At 38.4% G+C, this 24011-nt stretch overlaps 2 protein-coding genes across 2 annotated transcripts; one reads left to right on the top strand and one right to left on the bottom strand.

The window, feature by feature from the left end:
* The first annotated feature begins 22 nt into the window (after positions 1 to 22).
* rps17 (ribosomal protein S17) lies at positions 23 to 6330 on the top strand. Its single transcript, XM_083900444.1, has 5 exons — positions 23 to 81; positions 1182 to 1333; positions 3411 to 3516; positions 4105 to 4170; positions 6202 to 6330. Exons 1-5 carry the CDS (start codon positions 79 to 81, stop codon positions 6277 to 6279), a joined length of 405 nt encoding a protein of 134 aa, XP_083756570.1. The 5' UTR covers positions 23 to 78; the 3' UTR covers positions 6280 to 6330.
* A 4715-nt stretch (positions 6331 to 11045) lies between these two features.
* On the bottom strand, positions 11046 to 20647 carry cpeb1b (cytoplasmic polyadenylation element binding protein 1b; the record flags this gene model as incomplete). The annotated part of the gene is made up of 12 exons (XM_083901048.1): positions 11046 to 11156; positions 11263 to 11343; positions 11811 to 11905; positions 12218 to 12416; positions 12956 to 13092; positions 13429 to 13533; positions 14195 to 14308; positions 14431 to 14686; positions 14864 to 15093; positions 16049 to 16276; positions 20192 to 20363; positions 20633 to 20647. The coding sequence occupies 12 exons, from the start codon at positions 20645 to 20647 to the stop codon at positions 11046 to 11048; spliced, it is 1743 nt and encodes a 580-aa protein (XP_083757174.1).
* Positions 20648 to 24011: the final 3364 nt, after the last annotated feature.

The raw sequence follows: 24011 nt of genomic DNA, 5'->3' as shown, positions 1-24011 counted from the left end.
GTCTCGCTCACACAGCTGTAGAGTATAAACTTCCTGATCGACACAAGCCACGCCTCTCTTTAACCGGTCCGAGCCAACATGGTGGGTAACAGGATGAACTCTTTACTTTAGCAGCGCTTACAATCGTCTGTAATCCTCCGTGTTCGTTTGTCCAGACAACATTTTCAATCATCGGCCCGCACGTTAATCACTCAAGGACCTCATTACATCGCATTTTAACGCGCTTTGGTGAAATGACGTAAAGATAAAGCAGGACTGACGCTACTGTTATGGTAGTGAAGGAGTCACTAGCATCACTAACACCGGCGTATTTGAATGGAGAAACGCAAGCGGGCTGTTTCTGGTTATTTTACGTTCAGTTGTTTACTCGTAGTAGTACCATTATGTTGTATTCACTGTATTATAACGTTTAAATATGGAGAATTTGTTTCAAATACGTCGTTAAAGTCTATTATATGACAAGAATATAATAGACTTAATAGACATAACACAAGCCCCCGATGTTTTCAAATGAAGTTTTCAAAATTAGCTTTTTAGCTTCTTTTTTTCAGTTTGACATTAAATGTTTATTTTATTTTGACAGGAATACTTAAAGGCTTCTCTAATATTAACGTGTGTTTATTTTAGGTTATAAATGGAACTTTACTAATTTCACAAAATAAATGAAGCAGTATAGCGAGTAGTCAAATATTATGATATAACTTTATTCCACTCTTCCCTTCTATGGTTTCACTGTTATTGAACATTCTTAAGGTCTTAAATAATTATATTTTAGTTGGATAGTCAACTTTCTGCCATGTAACCTCAAATAAATATATTTTTGGGAGGGAGGCGACAAATAAGCTCAATCAGTTCCGATCTTGTCCACATACCGGTCCCTGGCTTCCCTATCTAATGTATCCTGGTAAATTCCACATCCTTTTTGGGATTCAACATGGCCGCCTTGTCCCAGAATGCAACGCGGTGCCCAAGCCCTATTGTTGTGAATTTCTGTAATTGGTTTTGGACAGTTGAAGTTGCTACACTTTTTTTTAGTAACTGCATTGCCCCCTGTTTTTATTTTTATTTATCCTTCAATTCACTGAAGCCACAGTCTGACCTTTTGCTTGGTCTTTATTTGTGTCAATTTTCCTGCGTCTCCATTGAATGACACTTTGAATTTGTCCCTGTCTTTTCTTCAGGGTCGTGTCAGGACCAAGACAGTGAAGAAGGCCGCCAGGGTCATCATTGAAAAATACTACACGCGTCTGGGCAACGACTTCCACGTCAACAAGAGGGTGTGTGAGGAGATCGCCATCATCCCCAGCAAACCTCTGCGCAACAAAATCGCAGGGTAAGTGGAATTAAAAAGCATTTTTGCTGCTGGTTTTGTGTTTGTGAGACTGTGAGTTGATGTTGACATGTTCACTGTTGATTTGTGTTGTTTTTGACTCGTCTTGATGTCTAACTTCACTTCTCAGTGAGTATTGGATGAAACAGTTGCTTGGTTTCAGTTTTACTCTGTAAAGAGATTAGGGATTAGGCTGGTCCACGTCAGGTGTAGTGAGTGGAGAGATTGTAATGATGAATATAAACAGGCATTTTATCTTTTTTATGTACTGTTGGTCGGTTGTGATGTTTAATGGCATTTAGAGCTGAAAAATATTAATCGATTACTAAATTAATTATTCGCAGACAGCTTCTTAAATGTGAACATTGTCTTAGTTTCTTTGCTCCACGTAACGTAAGAAATCATTAAAACTGAATAATTTTGGTTTGTGGACCAAACAAGACATTTGAGAACATCGTCATTTCCTGGTTTGACAAACTGATCAATGTTTTTTAGCCTTTTCTGACATTTTCTGGACCAAACGATTAATCGAGGAAATAATGGACAGATTAATTATTACAAAAATAATCGTTTGCAGCCTTCTGGACTCAATCATCCATCACTTTTCTCTTTAAAGCTGTAGTGTGTAACTTTTCTATAGAAACATCCGTCAGTTATAATCAAACCATTTTCACCCAATGTCAGAAAATGTTGATCAGTGTTTCTCAAACCTGGAGAGGATTATCTTCTCAAATGTCTTGTTTTGTCCAAGAACCAAACATTGTTCTTATTATTAATGATGTCTTTGTTTTATGGAGCAAAGAAACAAAGAAAATATTCACATTTAAGAAGCTAAAACAATCAAAGTATTTGGCGATTCGTTTAGGAATCACACTGTGTTTCTCAGTATAGCAGTGTTTTGTTTTTCTATCTGTGGCGATACAGACTGATGCTTATACTTTGAAAATGCTGAGCACTAAATGAGTCATCTTATCTCAGTGCTTTGTTTCTGGGAAACCTTTTTTTTCCTTTTACAATAAATAAATGAGTCTGTGCTAAAATAAGCACGTGTAATCATTTCATTTGAATGTAATGCATTGATTGTGTCTGGTGTATTTGTCACTGACTGAACTGTCCACTTGCTCTGTGGTGTATTTCGATAAAGAGAAGTCGCATATAAGTAGCATAATAGCCCTTTATTAGTCAATATTAAGCATGTAATAATACCTTATTAAGAAAAATCTTAATTAATGTCGTAATAGAGGTAGAATAAGGTTATGTAGAATAAGGTGTTAATATGTGCTTAATGATTACTAATAAAGGGCTAGTATGCTACTTATGTACATGTTAGTAAGCACCTAGTTATTGGTCAATAAGAGGAGATAGAAAAAGGCTATTAGGAGAGAATCATTCTGCACATACACAATATCCAGGTTAAATGAAGAACTTGATGTCTTCTGTTTTTCCTAAGCATGGGAGTGTGTTATGGTTGAATATTTTAATGTCTAGACATGAACATTTACTGGTGTTTGTCATGTGAATTGGACCGTCTGCAATAATCATGCGACTGCAGTTCTGATCTCTGTGTGTTTTGCGCTGACGGCTGAAACACGTTGGCATGTTTTCATCTGTTGCAGTGATTCAATGGCCATGAAATATTCAAGGCTTTTTAACTCGTTGTCCTTTGGAGTCCCTCGGATGTTTTGATCTTGTCAGTATTAATGTTTTATTTAGAACTGTCCTGTATTCGGTCACTTATCAGAGACCACGTTCTCTTTGCTGTAGCCTTGATCTTTTAGGATTTTAATGTCAGACGGAGTGAGTGAAGTGAGTCAGCAGAATGTGTTCTCTGCTGTTGAAACACTAGTTTCTCTGCTTGGTTTTTGTTAGACTGATAAATGTGCTGAATCATCTTTGGGCTTTTGTTTGTGTTTGAGGCTTCTCATCTCCTGCACAGCTTTGTTTACATTTAAACAGCTAACTGAATAAATGTTGTGTGTGTTTGTTGTTTGTTCTAAGGTCTCAACTGTTTGTCTCCGTCATATTAACCACATTTCCCTGTTTGTTTGTTTGTTTGTTTGTTTGTTTGTTTGTTTGTTAGGTATGTGACACACCTGATGAAGCGGATCCAGCGTGGTCCAGTCAGAGGAATCTCCATCAAACTGCAGGAGGAGGAACGAGAGAGAAGGGACAACTATGTCCCAGAGGTTTGTGGATCTGGGTTTCATGCAAAGTTGTTCTGTCAGGGCGGAAACTCACATCTTGCAGGTTTTAGAAATTATTTCAATGCTTTATTTCTAAGCATGTGGCCTGCAGCTGTAGACTTGGTGTTGATGAAGATGACTGATGCATCTCCTGCATCCAGGCTACTATTGGACGATATCAGCTGTCAGTCACATTTGTGTCCACTCATATACATACTTATATTGACACCATGTTCTTTTGAGAACGACCTGAAACTAGAGATTGAGACCATTAACGGCTCATTAAAAATGTTCTAAATCGAGCGAGGAGGAGGCTCATTTTTCTCTTCCACTTCTATTCAAATTGAGTTTCTTTTTGCAACCAGAGGAGTTGTCCCTATTCAGTGTATTCTTACTTCCGTATGAGCTTCACCCAGCAAATTGGAAGACCAGTCCACCTTTTATTGACAGTGTCCCATCCTCTAACACTGAAGAGGAGGATTTAGGAAACAAGACTAGAAAATAATCATCTCTATCGCCGCCCTGATGTCTGGCTACAGTACAGCTCATAAATCCTTCTTTTTTTGTTCTCTTCTCTTTCTCATCGTCCAGATCTCTGCTCTGGACCACGAGCTCATCGAGGTGGATCCAGACACAAAGGAAATGCTCAAGATGCTGGTAAAGGGAACATTTATTCTTTCTCTGAGGATATACTGTATGTGTGTTGTCTGAGTATATAAAGCATCCGTGTTATTTAGACCAGCGGTCCCCAACCACCGTACCGGTCCGTGGGTCGTTTGGTACCAGGCCGCACAGAAAGAATAAATAACTTGCATTATTTCCGTTGTATTTATTATCGGGGTCTGAACAATGTTTCATTTTGAAAAATGACCGGATTCCCTCCGTTACATCTGTCTATGACTCGCTCTTGACGCTTCCTGAGGGAGATTGTTGGCCAGAGTGTTTGAATTAGGAGAGCCGCTGCAGAGATTTATCTCAGAAAAGAAGTCACCACTGGCAGCACATTTCAGTGACTAGAGGCCCGTTCCACAAAAGTAGGATAAGGGATTAAGCCGGGCTATGTTGCTTATCCTGGCTTAATTTATCCGTGATCCGGTTCCTCAAAAGCAGGATCTGTTATGACATAAGTTACAGGTTTTATTAAATCTCATCCCTCATCACAGCCAGCAGTCACCACAAATGGAAACTAATAGTTATTCCACTGTCCACTACACTATGTTTTCACATTCAACTATACTCACGGTCATTATCTAAACATTTGTAATCATTGATTACAATAATTCAAAAATAATTAATAATAATTCTATATTTATACACACGATAGAAATTTAAAAACACATCAAAGAGTAACACGAGGCTGCTTTATTGAATAAGGATAAATCAAAGCAAGCAAATCAGCTCCTTTCAAAACTGAACTCTGTCTCTGCAAAGACATAAAGCAACAATTCAAAGCATGTTATAGAACATAAGAATATTATAGGACATAAGAATATTATAGAACATAAGAATGAATGCACATTAAAAGGTCTGTATATAACACACGCACCCCACACACGCTACACAAGCTCGCTCACACACAGACACACACGCTCGCTCACACACAGACACACACGCTCGCTCGCACACAGACACGCTCGCTCACACACACACTCGCATACGCACGCGCTCACACACACAAAGTGTATTTTACAATCTAAAGGAAGTGACATTTACACATTTTCACTCACAATTTCAACTCATTATCAAAGTACAACTAAGTTATCGGAGATGTTAAATAACTTTTTGGATCGTAAATGTGACGGTTTCGGCGGAGGAATTGACGTGTATTTCTGCACTAGCGCATTCAGGCGATCGGTTTTTCTCGTTGGTTTATTATCGTGTTTCATTTCTTTTTGCTTTGGTCTTTCACTTCCTCCATGAGGATTTCAGCCTCCCGAGGACGAAAAGAACGCCGCAGTTGTCACGGTGAATCTGAGAATCTGTGATCGACAGCAAGGTCTATTTGAAGAAGCTGTGTACACGCACTGATCCGGGATAGGTTTCACCTTGCTTGATGAATCCGTGTCCGATCATCCTGGCTCGGTCTTTGTGGAACCAACTGAGCCTGGACATGCTTGTTTTGGATTCGTTGAACCAGGCTCAATTATTCATCCTGGATATCTGAATCCTACTTTTGTGGAACGGGCCCCAGGAGCGAGTCGCAAAACTTGCTTACTTGTGCGATGTATTCAGCCTACACACCTACACAAAAATAAGTAAATGAACTAATGGCCAAGACTGCAGACCTCACTCTCGCGCTCGTTACACTCTCTCCTGCCCGTGCTCTCGGCGCATACTGATTTTGATGAACAACAAACGAATGCCGAGTGCTGATCAATAGTTTTGTGCAAGCAATTTAAAATCCCGACTCTTGTTCCAAATGTGACAGGCTTCATTCAGCGATTGAATGGAATATATTAACATTAATGAAACGATTACAGCTGTTTTGTGTATCTTATTTTGAAGGCACGTTTAAGCGTTACCGTAGCGACCAGAGAGCGTTAGGGGGCCAGTCCGTGAAAATATTCCCTGACATTAAACAGGTCCGTGGAGCAAAAAGGTTGGGGACCGCTGATTTAGACCAACACTGAAAGCCAGATATCAATTTTGACAAATCAAATCACTTTTTTTTTTGTATTCCTCTTGCAGGATTTCGGTGGCCTTCCTAATCTGCAAGTCACTCAGCCAACCATCGGAATGAACTTCAAAACACCACGAGGACTTTAGAATCATGTGTCATCATGCCCCTCAATAAAGAAATGTGATTATTAATCAAAATGTTTTATTGTTTTTTTTTTAATGGCATAAGTCTATACATAAACACTGTATATTATGTTAAACACTTAACTTATAATCATGAAATACCCCACTAAAGCAATATTTTCTAACAAGTTAGCCTGGTCGTTCCTGTCCTCCTGGCTGGGAATCACTGAATTCTACCCTATGTAGACAATTTACGTTAAGTTTGATCATGTTAAGTTATTATACTGTTGTGTATTCTTTTACAATACTATTTTTACCCCTTATTATACTAAGTAATTGTGTTTTACTACAGTATGACTATAGTATTTTATGCATTCCTTAACCCTGAATGCTCACGTGGCACAGATCTGTGCTACAGGTGCACCCATGTTAATTTGCCCTGGGAATAATACACAACTCCTTATATGGACATCCTGGGGGTGTGCACTGGGTTCCAAAAAAATTGTAAGTCGTCTCTGTTTTTTCAACTGAATTAGGACCTTTTTGCAACGCTGAATCCACTTTTTTACTCAATCAGGTCAGGTTTTTATGCCATTTTATTTTGAAAAATCCAATCTTCTGACTAAATTTATCACATTTTTGTGACATTATCAGTTGATTTTTATTAATATTTCTCATCCAAAAAAGTTTTAGGAGAAAAACGTTTTCTAACAGATTCATGTTAGAAACAATGGTGTATTCACTGCAGATGTAGCAGAATACGTCACATTGCTTATTTTTGCAAGACATTCTAGTCGAAGCCATTTCATTCACTTGTAACATATATAAAAAACAATTAGTCATAAGTTGGCACATGCAAAATCTTCAGAATTTGTTTATTGCCAGAAATATAAAAGAATTTTGCATCATATGACCTGAAAATACCCGTACATGTAAACAAAAAGGTTAAAAAAAAATATGTAGCTTTGTTCAGAAAGTCGACCTGATTGAGCAAAAACAATGTGATTTTTGGATTCAGCACATCAAAATTATCCTAAATCAGCTAAAAAAAAACTTCAACAATATATTTGGTGTTGACCAGTGTTATAGGTCACATATGCAGGCTTTAAAAAGCCCTGAAGGTCAAAACATCATCTCACAAAAACAATACTTTTAGCTGCTCTGCCCCAAGACTCTGGAACTCAGTGCCGTGGCAGATCCACACTCTGGAAACACACCATTTTAAAACGTCTTACTCCCTATAATACTAACTTTCTTGTATGTCATTAACTTTGTTCTTTCTCTTCCTAGTTTGTGTCTTTCCTTCCTTTCCTCTCTCTCGCTCTGTGTCCTCATCTTCCATGTTGCAGGATCCAGATCCAGTTTCGAGGCTATTACTCGAAAAGTCACAGACGGATTTGGATGAGATTTTCAGGAAATGTCTGCAACGGGACCAGGATTAGAGTTTGGCTGTGATCTGTAGACGCTATCACTGTTTACAACACTCGCTGTCTGACCCAGGTGCGCCGGCAGGGTGTATTCTTCAGGCACTGAGCTGCCTTGGCAGAGGGCTGCGCTCTCCGAGTGCTTTTCTAGTTGTTAAAGGTTTTAATTGTTTCAAATCATTACAATTACTGTACGCAAATTCTAGTCAACGTACCCGACTGTGGTAAATATGAAGCCTTACACAAGTTTGTAAATAAGCAAACTGCTTTTAGTGAGCGAATGGTATAATTGCTTCGTCTTCCCAACTCCCAAACAAAATTTTCAGATGAGTATTAATACTGTAGAAGTACAAAACAGGTTTTTAAAATGTAGTTTCTTCCAAATCATGGGGCCTCAAAGTGCTTACACACAAATCTTCAGATTTATAAAACCATCTGTTGGATTCCTTTTATTAATCATAGTATATTTGATTAAAATACTGCGTTTATCTAATCACGGTTACATTCTTTGCAGTGAAAAAAAGAAATAGGAATAAAATTAAACTGAAAACATGAAAATATTACAAGCACAATATACATATTTATGGAAAGTTCAATCCAATCTAATCTTTCCAGTTGAAGCACAAGAATCTGATCTGTGCAAACGTAATCCGTCGCGTTACCTCATCTGAGAATGTGTCTCATACCACAAACCTATTAGAGCATTTGTTCAAAATGTTACCTTGCAATAATATATCTTAATTTCTCATTTGGTTGCGTGTGTAGGTGCACATTTCAGGGAGTATCAAGCATGGATGTTTAAAAATATGTGCAAACAAATTCTTGTGAGCAGTAATTTAAATGACAGTTTCTGGTTATTCACCTGTCTGCCATCGTCAGTTTCTCCTCTCTCCCCGTTTGCGTACAGATGCATGGGTCATAGTTTCCATGAAGGGCTACACGCTTCCCATCAACTTTTTATAAATCCAAACTGTAGAACGTGACGTACATTGGCTTAAGAAACAAGTTAAGAAAACAGCAGATACTAATCAATGGATCACACCCAAGTTGTGTGTAGTTGTCTACTTACATTTTATGTGAACAGAGTTTCAAAGCCTTAAAAAGGGGACATATACCCCATTTCTTCAAGTTAACCTAGTTCCCTGGTGTCCTAATGAACATGTCTGTGACATGCTTTGGTCAAAATACCTTTTGGATGAAGCACCAAAAGCAGTTCAATCACCCTTCCAAAACAGCCCTGTTAAGAACACTGTTTAGTAGCATCTCTTTAGGTCCACCTTAAGAAAAACGAAAAAGAGAAACTTTAGTAGCCACAGAGGCTACTGGGAGCTGCATCAGTTAGCATTTGGAAAAGCGATCATTTGCAGGCTCTAACAGGCACATCGCTGTCGTATATAACGTGTATCCACTGGACAGATAAATCCTCTGAGGCTGGAAGTTTGTATAGAACTCTGTGCTGCACTGTGGAGCCAAGAATAGAACTTTTCGCGGACTTGCGGTTTTCGGATACCTTTGCCAGCACTTGTATGTTTTACAGACAAAGTGGAGCTCCACAAGACAACAATTCCAGGAATTTAGAACATTGTGACGTCCCAAGGAGCACGGAAGTCAACATCACATCTCCTGAACTTAGACTGAGGACCACAAAAACACGAGTGAGTCATCTTTTTTCCACACTTTGGCGACTGACAGGGCCTCCAGAGTCCCATATAAGGATTTAAATGATTAAAAAGTAGATTTTTCATAATATGGGACCTTTAAAAAGAACCTGGACATAATGTTTTTGAACAGAGGAAAGAAGCAGGACAGATTCAAACTATAAAGGTAATAGTGCCATCAACTGTATCACTAAATCTGACAGACATTGAAGACCTTTTTCACAAAGGACTTAAATTAATGTCTGACTGCAAACTGAGTTTTTTTTTTAAGTTGGTACTTTGGATCATTTGTAAATACAGGCTCAGACTTCCAGGCTTTCAAAAGAACTGAGAAATAAAAGTTGCATGAAATAGAATCCAGACAGCGAGTAATGCTTAAACACCTTTATTGTGCCCAACCTGAACATACTCCACAACTGTAAGTAGCAACAAACTTGGCAGACCACAATGAGGTAGACTTTCAAAACTCTAAAAAGCAGCTGGGCTCAGTGACAACAAGCTCAGCATGTCAAACCTAATGGTTAAAGAAAAGACATTTCGTCTTTGGCACACAGCTTGTTATGTATTCGTGTCCAACCAGAACAGGAAGGCAGAATGGGATAAGAAAGCATGGCATCATTTACTAGGGTCTACTCAAGCTCCGACAGATTATTTATCATCAGCTAAGTGGAAGTTCTTACATTCAACAGGAAACAAAGCAGCTGTTCCGACATAGGCATGTCCCCCTGCTGATGTACAAAAGTGATTTAAAACCACTGCCACCTGTCCACACGTGCAAATTAAAAAGTGCAAAAATCAAACTATGTACAATTAAATGTTCATTCACTCTAATCAACAGGATCCATCAAGATGCTTGAGGAAAGACAGATTACCAGTTGAAGATATCAAGTACTGATGTTACATACATTTAATATAACAAAGCAAGTGAAAGTAGTACTTCCAACATTTAGTGCTCATTCAGTTGAAATTTGGGAGGGCGAATTTAAAAAGAAAATAGCCACAGATAATTATGAGGAAAAAACAAAAATAAAAGGGGGGTTTTCCCATAAACAGCCACCTGGTAGAATTCTGTTCAAAATGTTCATGTCATGACTTAAAACCGTTTGTGTACAAATTAGTAAAAAACTGCGTAAAAATGTCTGAAATGCGACTGGTTAAATGAAGCCCAACATTCAACTCCCAAAAGTAAGAAACACCAGTTGACTTGCACAGGAAAAAACGGATGCCAACTGGGGGTAGGGGAAGCAGGGGAAAAATAAAAATCTAAAGGCACTGTATGGCATTTGCCAATGAACGGCAATGAGACTTGCGTGATTGCTCTTCACTATGCAACACATAAAAAAAGAAAAAAGGAAAAAAAAAAAAAGAAAAAAAAGAAATGGCATTTTCGTCCACTTCTTAACTTTGGGCTGACTCCCATATATATTTCTGTCTGGCCACAAGTCTGGGAAAATGCATAAGTGTGAAGGGCCCCCTCGTCTCTCCCAATAAGGTCACTGTGCATAGTGCCACTGTGAACAACAGCAAAAATGTAGCAAGTGCAAAAGTGAACATATTCTACAGTGAGATCCCCAGTGCCTGGTGGAGTGCCATGGTGCCCTCGTACTGAGGGAGGTCTGGCACTCGTGCTCTCCTTGGCGTGCAGCCGTGCCCCTTACAGAGGGGCTCCTCCTCCTCTGGCCCTTCAGAGTGTTTGGATCCATCTGCTCTAGCTGGAATCTCTGTTCTTCTGGTTGCGCATGAGGGGCCGGTGGTTGCTCAAGATGTCCATGGAGTGCTGCCAGTGCCAGCAAGAGCGGCAGTAGTACTTGAAGCAGGCCTGGAGGTAAGACTTTGTTTTTAAAGCCATCTTAACCTAGCAGGACATCTATGATAATCTGTAGTCTGGCTGCTTCAAACTATTTGTTAAAAGCATTTCCTCTCACCTGGTCTCTGCAGAAGAAAGGTCCAGGTTGGCGAAGGCAAACTTGACACATGGAGTCTTCCAGATAGGGGTCAATCTGGACCTGAGGGAAAGAGCCACAATGAGTACACCACAATCACAGTAAGAAGGAAGAAAGTTTCCATCTATAACATCCATCTTTTTTTTCAATTAGATTGTGAAGGCTGGGCACTAGGGTCAAAAATGACATCATGATAAAACTATTTGAAATCAGTCAATGATTGTCAGGAAATGGGAGAACACTCCCAGGAAAAGTTGAATAAATCAATTTGTTTTAAACTGGACAAAACATTTTCCTCACTATACTGAACCTTTACGATGTTGATGAAGAACATTCTATCACAATATAAAAGTATTAAGCACCCATTTCCTCATGCAATGTTTTTATCTTAGCGTAAATGCATCAGTGGGTGTCAGTAAAGTTAAACTACCTTTTCTTGTATTTTCAAGCAAAGTCCTTCAATTCAAAGACAGTTTGTTTGTACTTGCTAAAATGAGTCATTGTTGCTGCTGGGGACACTCATCTCTTACCTTCTTTGTAAACTTGGGTGTTTTAATCTCCACAAATGCTGCACACACAGCCTTCAGATAACTGCGCTGATTGTTAAAAGTGACACGTCCAGAGCCTGTTCATGAGAGAAGTCAAATACAATTCACATATTTTTATAAACAATCTTGGACATGACAACTCTGAATGAAGTGATCATTGCAATGCCAGTGAAATTGGGTCAGAAAAAAGCATAGATGGAATTGTTGTTTGACTCGATCTTAACAGTAGCACAAAAGGGATGTATATAGTGTATCATAGTGGTGCTAGAGTATTCACTGCACAAGCCCGGCTTAGTGGCTCACAAGGTCAACACTGCAGAAATGTTAATTCATGCCTTTTTGTCACCGAATTGAATCATTTAATAGCATTTCCATTAAAGGCATCTCACCTATGGGGTACTTGTGCTTGTCCGTGTCGATGCCGGCATACATCACTCCTCCGAACAGGTCGTTCATGATGTTGGCCAGGGCCTCAGCGTTCAGCATGCCATGCAGCGCACCGACAAACACGGTCTTACTGGGGTCCAGACGCTGGGCAGGGCAACGCACGTAGTTACTGTCAGAGATCACCCAGGGAATGACCTGCACCTGAAGCAGCAGGAGGACAGACAAGAGTCTCAACAGAAAGCCTGACAAAGTTCTGAACACAGATACTTCTGCAACATTACTCTGAGATGCAGACTTTTATGCTTTTCATTAAACTAAAGCCCTCAAATGCCAATTAGTGTTAATGTCTTAGATTTAAGACAGTCTGAACTAACATTTTCTTTAGTCATTATGCTTTTCCAATGGATCTTCAATAGTGTTCTTCCTGTAGGAACCATGACTAGTGAAGATGAGAATTTATCAATTTTAACAATAATCAGAATATACAGGAAATTGTCATTAATCTGCTGATAAACTGCTGGTTGTTCAATTGCCATTTGTCTACTGAAGAATTCCTTAGCCTTTTGTATAGCAATCACAAATAATTGTAAGGAATAGTAACGTGATACCTTACGTTACTATACTATGTAATATTTCTGAGCAGATCAAATATTTTTGCACGACTGTAATTGTATTACTTGAGATGATGTTCAAGTACCAAAAAACTGCATAATTGTGCCCTGTGTTTAGGTTCCACTCACATCTTTGCATCTCATTCTGCGGCTGGACATCTTGAAGTAGTACTCCCTGTTGTCCTCGGGGTGGAAAGGATCTTGGGAACAGGCATGGAGCAACGCCCGCACAGACTTCTCGTTGTCAAAAATCAGATAGACGTAACCTATAAACCACAGTGACATGTTTAAGGACAGCACCAAGTTGGTTCTTTTTTGGTAGCCTGTAACGTAATTATATTTAAAATAAAAGACTCATTGGCTGGTTAAATTAATAATGTTTTTATAAACCAACAGAGAGATGAAAACCAAAGACTTGAATCTAATTTTCCCCATCCTCTTCTCCACTTCTAGCACCATGATTTATGTACCCGTTATGCCCAGAATCACCATTTCACCAATGTCTACATACCCACTGTAAAACTCACCAGCATGCCATGTGTCCACCACAGTGCTACTCTTGAAAACCAGAAGAAAAATATAGCCTACCAACTTTTCATTACCTTTGGCCACATTACCTTTGGGAGGACAGCGAGGGTGCTTTCCATCCTTACCCGGCCACTCCACAGTCAGAGGACCATAACCACTGAAGGTGTTGATCAGACCAGCTGAAATGAAAGAAAATCATTTGAAACGGTAGGTCACAGATGCCATTATAGAATTTTCAAAATGATGTTTAAGTGAAAACAATAAGTGCTAATTTTCCACAGCAGAGATTTTGACGATACAGGTAGCATATACCTTGAAACGGAGGAAGCTACAGCGCCATCGTTGCCATAATTACTCTTTATTTTCTAAAAACCAGAGTGACCCATAAACATGCAAAAGGCTTAAGAAACTATTCTCCAGATTAATACATTAATTTTCTTCCCAACATATCTAAAATATTTTTCAAATCATCTGAATCACAGATGCTGTGGCTTCCTGTTCCCCAAACAGGTGCTTGTTAATATATGCTGTTTAATAATGTGCAATAATCTGTGCTGATTAGCAGGACAAGCAGTGCTAATTACTTCCTTGGCTACACTCCGCTCATCAGGATAGTAAATAATCTTTGCCAGATTACATTTTGATTTTGAACCCACCCTTTGTGGTTACAAAAGTAATTTGTTGTACACATCGACAGTTGAGTGCTTGAATCCTTAATACGCATGTATGGGCTTAAGCACTTAAAAGGCTGCTATAGCTCACTACACTGTAAAACTATCATAACAAAAGTATCTCAAAAAACTGAAATTAAGCAGACCACATGCTGCCAGCAGCACTTGCCTTCTGTGATGTCCCAGGGAACGCCACCAAGGAAGACCTTGCAGGAATACAGAGGATCCTTGTTGCTTCTTGGAGGCAGCTGTCCGCTCCAGGTGAATGTGGCCTCATTAACGGCTAAATTGTTAAGAGAAAAATGTTAGCCAAAATTTACAAGTCATTCTGTACACTTTTGAAATTAAGCTATGAGGAAAAAGTGAAGGTTAAATATCTATAGTAATGCCAATTATTTTATTTACCCGCAGCCTGTCTGTGCAAACGGGCTTCCCTCTCAATGCTGAAGGTGTCATCTGACTGGTCGAGCACATCAGCACCAGGCCATGGTGAGCCAGAACGCCAGCGGTGAGAAATGGCAACAGAGGAGGGACTGGCACTGGATGGAGGGGTGAGTGGAGAGCTGGAGTCCTGGGGGTCCAGGCGCGAGCTGAGACGCAGCAGATCCTTCTGCATGCTTGACGCGAGATAAGGCAGGGGAGGGGAAATCCGCAAGGTTGACTGAAGAGAAACATGTCCAGACAATTTACCATTAATGAGGAAACTAGCATGAAAAGCCAAATTTGACAATCATGAAAGCAACACTTGGGTGTGAAATTGAGACAAACGTCCCATCTGAATGTACCCCAACAGACAAAACAAAACAGCAGTTACTGAATGCAGTGCGATGTGCCTCACCAGCATATCACAGAGGTGGTCCGAGCCTGAGCTAAAGCCACTCGTCTCGGAGTCTTCAGGACTGCTGGAGCGAGAGTCCAGAAAAGAGCTCGAGTCCAGTCGGTTTGCCATGCGAGCCATGCTAGGGAAATTCTCCAGGAAATCAGCGGTCATGTTTAAGGACTCGGGCGGCAGGTAGCCTGGTGGCTTCCCAAGGATGCTGCTTAAGGGACTGTTCAGCATACCAAGCACTGTAGAAATATGACAATTAGACCAGTAACGGCACTCATGAAGAGAAAGAAGTACTTCAGTGAGATCTGAGCAAGTCATTGAGGCAGTCCCCTTTAGCAAGGGGACGACCAAACAGAAAGCAAACACTGTCGCAGAGGAGACTTGATATGCAAGCCAACTGCCAATAATATCACGCATTGAAGCATTTTCACTTTCACATTTTGTAACTAATGAAAACATCTACGCAAGCTATATATTTTTCCCTTTTGCACAGGCTCTTTCATCCTTTCAACCACCTTTCCTAAATAAAGTCCAACAATTCCTCAATAAATAACCAGCATCATCAGCTGCAACTGTGACAGATGAGCACAGCCTGTGATGGTAACCATGAGGCACTGTGGGTTTTATTCAGCTGTAGGCTGCATTCAAAGCTCTGTCCTACTTAGTCGTGGGCCCAGTTTAGAAAGCGCTAAAGTTATGTCAGGTCAGTTTGGACATGCAGTGATAAAACTACAGCTCTTGAAATGGGTTAGAACAAAATGGGACAAAGACTGATAATGTTAAAATTCTTTAATATAATTTGTAATATAGTTTGGTAGTTTGAAACTAGCATGCAGGGCAAGCTGATACATGTTTGAAGAGAAAAGTAGCTTCACTGTTTTTGTTCTTGCTGGATGACTAGAGATGCAGCAAAGCGAAACTGCTACATCATCCTCCCTAGTGACGCTACAGCCTGTTCCCACACACACTGCTGTTAATGACAACATGCTTCAATACAAGCGAGGGCTACAAATATCAAGCCACATGACCTCACAGATGTTACAATGTCTGTCATGCGAACAACAGGGCCACGAGTGGAAACTCTTGGGGGAAAATACCAACCTGACTCTTGTACATTATGAGATATAAAACAAAGCTACAGGTTTTGCTGTGAATCCTAAAAACACCGAGGTAAACAAAAGGCTCGGTACTTACTGGAGGGTGAGCTGGTGTCAATCTGGGAGGGAGAGGGAATGGAATGCAATTCCGTGTCCTGGTTGCTCCAGGGTCTGTCCCAGCCAGACAAACGCAGAGACTGGAGGCCCAGGCCCAGGTCACTGACACTGGGTGAGCCCCTGGATGACAGCATCTCCTGGGAACCGGGCATGCCACCACAGTTGGGGAAGAGCATCCTTCTACTGCCCACTGCAGCCAATTCCGACTCTGTTTTTCGTCCAAGATCCAGTTCAGCGATTGTAGTAAGAGAGAAGAGGAAGTGTTAGAAAAGAAATGTTGGTTCAGTCTATGCTACATCGAAAACATTACACAAGTCTGTCTGTTTAGAGAGTCATTTTTTTTAGCTAAAGACAAAAAACTTTTAGCATCACCATGTCTCCCCCTACCCTGGCTGACAGGAGCGCTAACCTGCTGCTTCTGTGCCTGGTGCAACTGCCATGCATCTCCGTCTGCATCACTGACCCACCTAGCAGCATGTGACATGGCTGCTGATGCACTCACACACCCCTGCTAATGACATCAGCGCTCCCCCACCTCCTTGCTTAACAAGTGTGTAATGAAAAATCCCTGTCAGAGCTATTGGCTTGTTGATAGAAGTACTCCCCCCTCTCTGGTAGGCATAGCACGTCTGAGGCGGTGGGAAGGCAGTTACAGCTGCTGCTGCTTACACTGTGTCTAGCCTCGTTTCCTGAGCTGACAGAGGCAGGGAGTGAGAGAGGAGAGGGGCAGAGCTACATCGGCATGGTGGGGGCAGCATGGGAGCAAATGACTCAGCAAACTTTAAAAGTATTACAGACATGAGGATGCCATGATATATATCTATTTTTTTAAATCAAACTATACTCTCTTTGGTTGGTAAATAGCTGTGATTTTTTGCATATAAACAGGGACATAACAGACACGCAAAGCCTAAGTGAGACAAACAGCTGACTGATCAGATGTTGAGGACGCAGAGATTTGCACCGACAGCTCCTCCCTGCCCTCTCCAGGCCTGGAAAGCTTCCAGCAACAGCCCTGATTCAGCAGAATCTAAGCAGGGGTAGATGGGGCAGAGAGGCCACACCAGATGTTTAGTTTAACATCCACATTTTTGGTGGGCCACTTAAAAAGTTGAACATTCGCGTTGTACTGCCGCTCGTGTCAAACCGAGCAGAGAACGGAGTGTAACCTCCATATCATCTAAAACAAATATGGTGGTCACAAGTGCAGACGTGCTTTAAACAAATTAACGGTTAAGGGAAAGGACACGGGCAGGGTGCTGAGCTTAAATCTTGGCAAATCTCACGCCTTTGGGTAAGAAAAAAAAAAGACCTATGAAATGCTGCAATGCTGCAGAAGACGATGCACCATGAATCAGCTATTGGCACCCTAGTGATCGGGACAAGGAGAAGGAGATTTAACAGATGGAAGTTCTGTCTGAGAAAGTGAAAGGGCATCTATGGTGATAAATTATACATCTACCATATTAAAATAGAGTATGAATATTGTGAGTCAGATTCACGGTCTTCTAGGTATAAACATGTGCCCACGACAAAAAACGATTTTAAGGTGAAGTCTTCGGTGATCAAAACATGAAACAATTATATTGATATTTATGAAGAAAATATATTCGACAATGAAAGGCTGATTTGAGTTAAAAGTGTAGGTCACTTGTTTTAAAAAGTTCTTCAATGGCAGAAAATTAGACTTCTTTATTGTAAGAATTAAAATATTTAGCCTCTGAAATATAACTGAAACAGATCATTGCTTTTCTCAAGACTTTCAGGACCTGTCCTCCATAGTTAGCAATTTTAACTAAACTGGGGTAAATTAACATTCACATGAAGTAACCTGTCTTACCAGAGGTGCCGTTTTTGCTTTTGCAGCCAAGGTCACCATTTTTTATTCTAAAGTTATAAAATGACTTTATCATCACTGCTGTTACTGTGATCAAGGATATGTTTTTTTTCCTCTGTATCCATCATTCTGCAGTTTAATTGGGCAACATTGTGCCTTATTTATCAAATAATTTTGTAAAGATTAGCAGCCATTATGAAAACTAGCAAAGATGTTTACCATCAGAACCTCAATAAAAGACTTGATAGGTATTGTAACTATGCAAGGGGCAGTATTCAATTTTCCTGTCACCATTATCTTGACCAAGATTGATTAAATTGGAATGTTTATAAAAATGTAAGTATATTTTTAAGATTAAACGGCAAGCCTTCATTTGGCTAGTATCCTTAAGCCTTCAGAAAATGCACAGAACTGATTAACCAATCATATTTTAAGAAAAACATTACCATGGACAGATTTACAAAATTTACAGAACTACATTTAATCACATGCCAGATATACTGGCATGTATTTCCATCAGCATACCTTTTGGTTATGTGTGTGTGTGTGTATGTATGTATATGTATATATATATATATATATATATATATATATATATATATATATATATATATATATATATATATATATATATATATATATATATATATATATATATACATATATATATATATATACATATATATATATATATATATATATACATGTATACATACATATATATATATATATATATATATATATATATATATATATATATACACATGTATATATATATATATATATATATATATATACATATATATACACATGTATACATGTATATATATATATATATACATATATATACACATGTATACATGTATATATATATATATACATGTATACATGTGTATACATGTATATATATATATATACATGTATACATGTGTATATATATGTATATATATATATATATACATGTATACATGTGTATATATATGTATATATATATATATACATATATATACACATGTATACATGTATATATATATATATATACATATATATACACATGTATACATGTATATATATGTATATATATATATATATACATATATATACACATGTATACATGTATATATATATATATATATATATATATACATATATATACACATGTATACATGTATATATATATATATATATATATATATATATATATATATGTATATATATATATATATATATATATATATATATATATATATATATATATATATATATATACACATGTATACATGTATATATATATATATATATATATATATACACATGTATACATGTATATATATATATATATATATATATATATATATATATATATATATATATATATGTATATATGTATACATGTATATATATATATATATATATATATATATATATATATGTATATATGTATACATGTATATATATATATATATATATATATATATATATATATATACACACACACATATACATATACATACATACATACATACATACATATATACACACACACACACACACACACATACCAGTCACTTTATTAGGTGTATTAACCATTCCAATTAACCATCTACATAGCAAGTCAAGGAATGTATACATGGCCAAGACAACCAGCTGAAGTTCAGACTATAGCAAGTATTGAGTAGGAGTATTATTATGAAGAAAGGTGATTTGAGTGTCTTTAGATGTGGAGTGGCCGTTGGTGCCAGACTAGCTGCTCTGTGTGTAAACCTGCAGTTTCTGAAATACTCAAACATGACACTTTATTAATATCCTGCATATCTTTATTAGTAAAGTATTAGGTTAGATTAGGTACTTTCTTCCTTGCAATATAAGGCAAGTTAATAGATGCAATGTTTGTGTACAGCAACAACATCAACCTTGTGGGGTTTTCCCCATCACAGTTGTTCCACTTTGGACTAATGGCTCTATACTGGAACTTTTTTGGTTATTTTTTTAATGTGAGGTATTGGGGCTCCTGTTTAAACTTTTGTTCTAACATGAATGATTTTACAGACACTTTAACCAATTACATATCATTTTCTATAAGATAATCCCCCCAAAAAATAAGACTTTTATTATCATGACTACATGACATTAAGTCTAAGTTAGTCCTCTTGCCGTTTGACTGTCTGACTCGCTCATACACTTGACTTTAGCCCAAGGGAACAAACTAAATATAAAGCCTCTTTATCCTGATACGTGTGTAGTCCACATGTTTCTCCAGTGTGAAACACGAGTGTGACACCTTACCACACAGCACCTCTGCTTTTCCCTTGGCGTTATTGGGTGTAGTGCACACACCGGTAAAATCCAGAGCGTTGCCCAGCATGGTGTTCATCCTGCGGAAGATGTCGGCGTTGCTGCAGGTGGACAGGGCCGGGGACTCGGTGTCTGGGCTCTCCGGCCTGCGGGGGTCGTTTCTCTGTAGGAGACACACGCATATGGGGGACATGTTAGCTTTGCGGGGGTGTTGTTCGGGAGTCGACCCCGGGGGACAGGACATAAACCGGGGGACAGAACACGAGAGGACAGAGTGAGAAAATAACATTACTTTTCAAACTTTTTGGTCATTTCTTGAAATAAGGATGGCGCTATTGGTTGTCTGACTCAAAAGGTCAAAAGCTAATGCTAAAGTTAGCCCAAAGTCAATTCAACTTTATAACGCAGTCATTTATTTTCTTTTTAACTCACCAGGGAAAATGCCATGTTCAGAACTGCGAGCCTGTGAGAAATGTCACATTAATAACGACTAACTGCGGTAGGAGCAGGTCATATTTATGAAGTCTGCTAACCTGCTAATTAGTCTCAATTTACTGAACGTGTGCTCGGCGAATTAGTGTGACGTCACATCCCGTCCAATCACGTGCTCCACATCAAAGCACACCGCAAAAGTCAAGATCACGTGCCTCACACATGACTATGTCTATATATTTTTTTTACCTGCAAATTTTCAAACACACGTTACCGATTGCTGCTTTGTGGTAAAATATAAATATTTTAGAAATCTTAAAAAAACTTTTTTTTATTGTTATTTATTTGGCAAAAACTGAATTCACCTTTTTATACATAAATCTAGACAAGAAGTCAGAAATGAATCAAGCATAACATTAATGGATAAATATACTATATTTAAGCATTAAAATAGTTAAAGAGCTTCTACATACTGGTGTATTAACCCTAGAACACCAAGCAAATACATTTATGTGATTTTCATGAAAACCAAGTTTTCATCTTCATTATTTTTATTTTTTATTTTTTTTTGTTCCCAAATTCCTAATTTTTCAGTAATTTTGAAACATTTTTATATCAGGGTATCTGTGCGGTCTTAAAAAGTCTTAAATCCAATAATTTGAATTTAAGGCCTTTAAATGTCATAAATTCTCCTAAAATCTCATGAAAGGTCTCAAATACAATTTTGAAAGGTCTTAAAAATCTATTAACTTTACGTTTATTTAAAACATGCATAACCTTCAGTCTCGCTTTGAAATGTTTCTATTTTTGAGGATGAGATAACGTAACTACAACACTAAAGTAGGTCACCTGTGCTGCCCGGTGAGAATTTATCAAGGTGGGCACACTAGCTAGTGTGCTGTGCGCGCTGCAGTGTGTTTCAGCTTAGCATAGCAGTGGAGAAAACTTAATGAAAGCCCACAGCTAAGCCAAATTCTTATTTATGAAAATAAGATGGTTAAGTGCAAGTTCAACAATTTGTGGCTCCAATTTTCCTTCATGTCTTTTGTACTTTTTTTGCCAGTATGGATTTGAAATGGGTCTTAAATTGTATTCATTATGGTCTTAAAAAAGTCTTAAAAAGTCTTAAATTTGACTTGTTGAAACCCTGTACATGGTCCCCTCATGAAGCTTTTCTTTCATTTTGTTAGACGTTAGACAGTTTAAAATAAAAGAACACTACTCAAATTTGTCATGTATTGTCATATTTTGATGACAAGTACTTTTTATTGGGTGTATTCATTATCTCGGGTAAAAATCACCCGGCATTAGTGATGGTGTTTTGAATTTGAGCGATAGTGTTCTAGGGTTAACCACTGCAGAAACAAATCTATCATATATCTTATCTAAGTACCTTTCAGCAACTTCCTCTGCACAGAACAGCTAGCAAAAATGCTGGATGACCTTTGGACGGTTTCTTTTCTTTTCGTCTTTAAACTTCAAAGTATGGAAATTTCAAACTGCATTGCTTTGAACTGCGATTAAGAACTTTAAACTGTGAAGGGAAGCATTGCCATCTCACAGGCTCAGTTCTCTCAGAAGAAGAATAGTAACTGTCAGGTTTGATTAAGGAATGAGGATGTTGAGATAAAAGAATGAGAAAGCAGGAGAACTTCAAACTGTGATTGAGGAGGATGAGGAAGCAATCAGGTGGACACCCATTCTCACTAGGTCAGCTTAGAGCAGGGGTGTCAAACTGGTGGCCCCCCCAATCGATTACATGCGGCCCCCCACTTAATATCATGTTATAATGAAAACATGGCCCACCACAACTGAGGCACAGCTGCCAGCGAGGTGATAGAATATAATATAGGTTTGCTAACAATGTTTTAATAATAAGACAGTTGGTCATAATTATCCCATTATTAAATGTATCATATACAACATTCAATTACATATATAAACACACTTGGGGTCCGAGCCACGAATGGCAGTGGCCCCGAATTACAGTTGTCCACACTATTATTTATGTAATTTAAAAATAAATGGCTGGCCCCCTCTTGACCACAATAGATTCACATTGGCCCCCAGGTCATTTGAGTTTGAGACCCCTGATTTAGAGTGTCCAATTTGACTACTCCTAATCACTAAATCTGCATGTTTTTGGCCTGTGGGAGGAAATCAGAGAACCAGACAAAACTAATGCATACACAGGGAGAACATGCAAATTCCATGCTGAAAATATCTTAACCAACTGTGTGGCTCTGACTACTAAAACAATTTTGAGATTTGAGTATTTTTACTATGTCATATTTAAACTCTTAGATACTTTTGAATCAATGTATTGCATCAATGTATTTGATTCTAGTTACATTCCAACAACATAATGAACCAAAACATTGCAATGTATTAGACTCAAATATACCTGTTTATGTAATAAGTTAAAGGTGCATTATGTAATAAATCTAAAACAACTGGCGATAAAATCCTCCTAATATGTCACAGAGACTCAGGAATAATGTTCATATAACAAACTGAACTCACCAACAACAACAGTACAGCAAAAATATTTGCATTAAAAAAAAAACTGTTGCATCATGTTTTGGCATGTGGCGCCACCTACTGCCTGCAACAAATCATTGCAACAGTCAGTAGAGTCTCAGTTGCCGAGCGCCCACGGGTTGCCAGTTACGTCTGAGTTACAATGTTGTAGACATTTGGCCACATTCTTACATATAGTGCCTTTAAATAAGTACACAGCGTAAAGTAAGTTAGCACAGGAAAACATCATGGGTAAAATGGCACAGCTCTTAATTGCTTATGGTTTGTTTAAGATGGTTACGGCAGTGGTACTAAAGCAGGTGGTTAATGTTTTTCTTACCAGGTAGACTTTATATCTGCGGCAATTGGTATGCGGCAAATTCTCCTGATAATACATTGCTGTTATTTCTTCCCCAGTATAAATATATCCAGCGGTAGAAGATGGATGGATGGATGGTATAGTGCAGTATCCACATCTAGGGCTTCAACTGACTCGTGCATGTTACTTTGTCTTGTGCATCCTTTTCCAAACCAACCTCTTTTTTTTAGTGATATATCTGTTTCTCCCAAACTTTTAATCCTGTGAAGCCACTTGTTGACAGTTCTACCATTAACAGATGGACCAACAGATTGTCAGTTAATAAATGGATGATAATAATGATCCTTTCATCGTCTGTGAGGTTCCAAAAATATGAACTAACATCTTTTTTTTTCTGACATCAAAGTATTACATTTCTTTGATGATGAAAGGAAGGAGCAGCATTGAAGGACTTTGATGTGATAAACAAACTGTGGAGGGCAGCGTTACACCTCTCTCCACATGGACAGACGTACACACAGACTGCTCGTTTTTTAAATT

Source organism: Microchirus variegatus, assembly GCF_963457635.1.
Source record: "Microchirus variegatus genome assembly, chromosome: 14".
Classification (NCBI taxonomy): Eukaryota; Metazoa; Chordata; class Actinopteri; order Pleuronectiformes; family Soleidae; genus Microchirus; species Microchirus variegatus.
The sequence above is the reverse complement of the archived record's forward strand: the minus strand, read 5'-3'. Positions and strand labels throughout refer to the sequence as shown.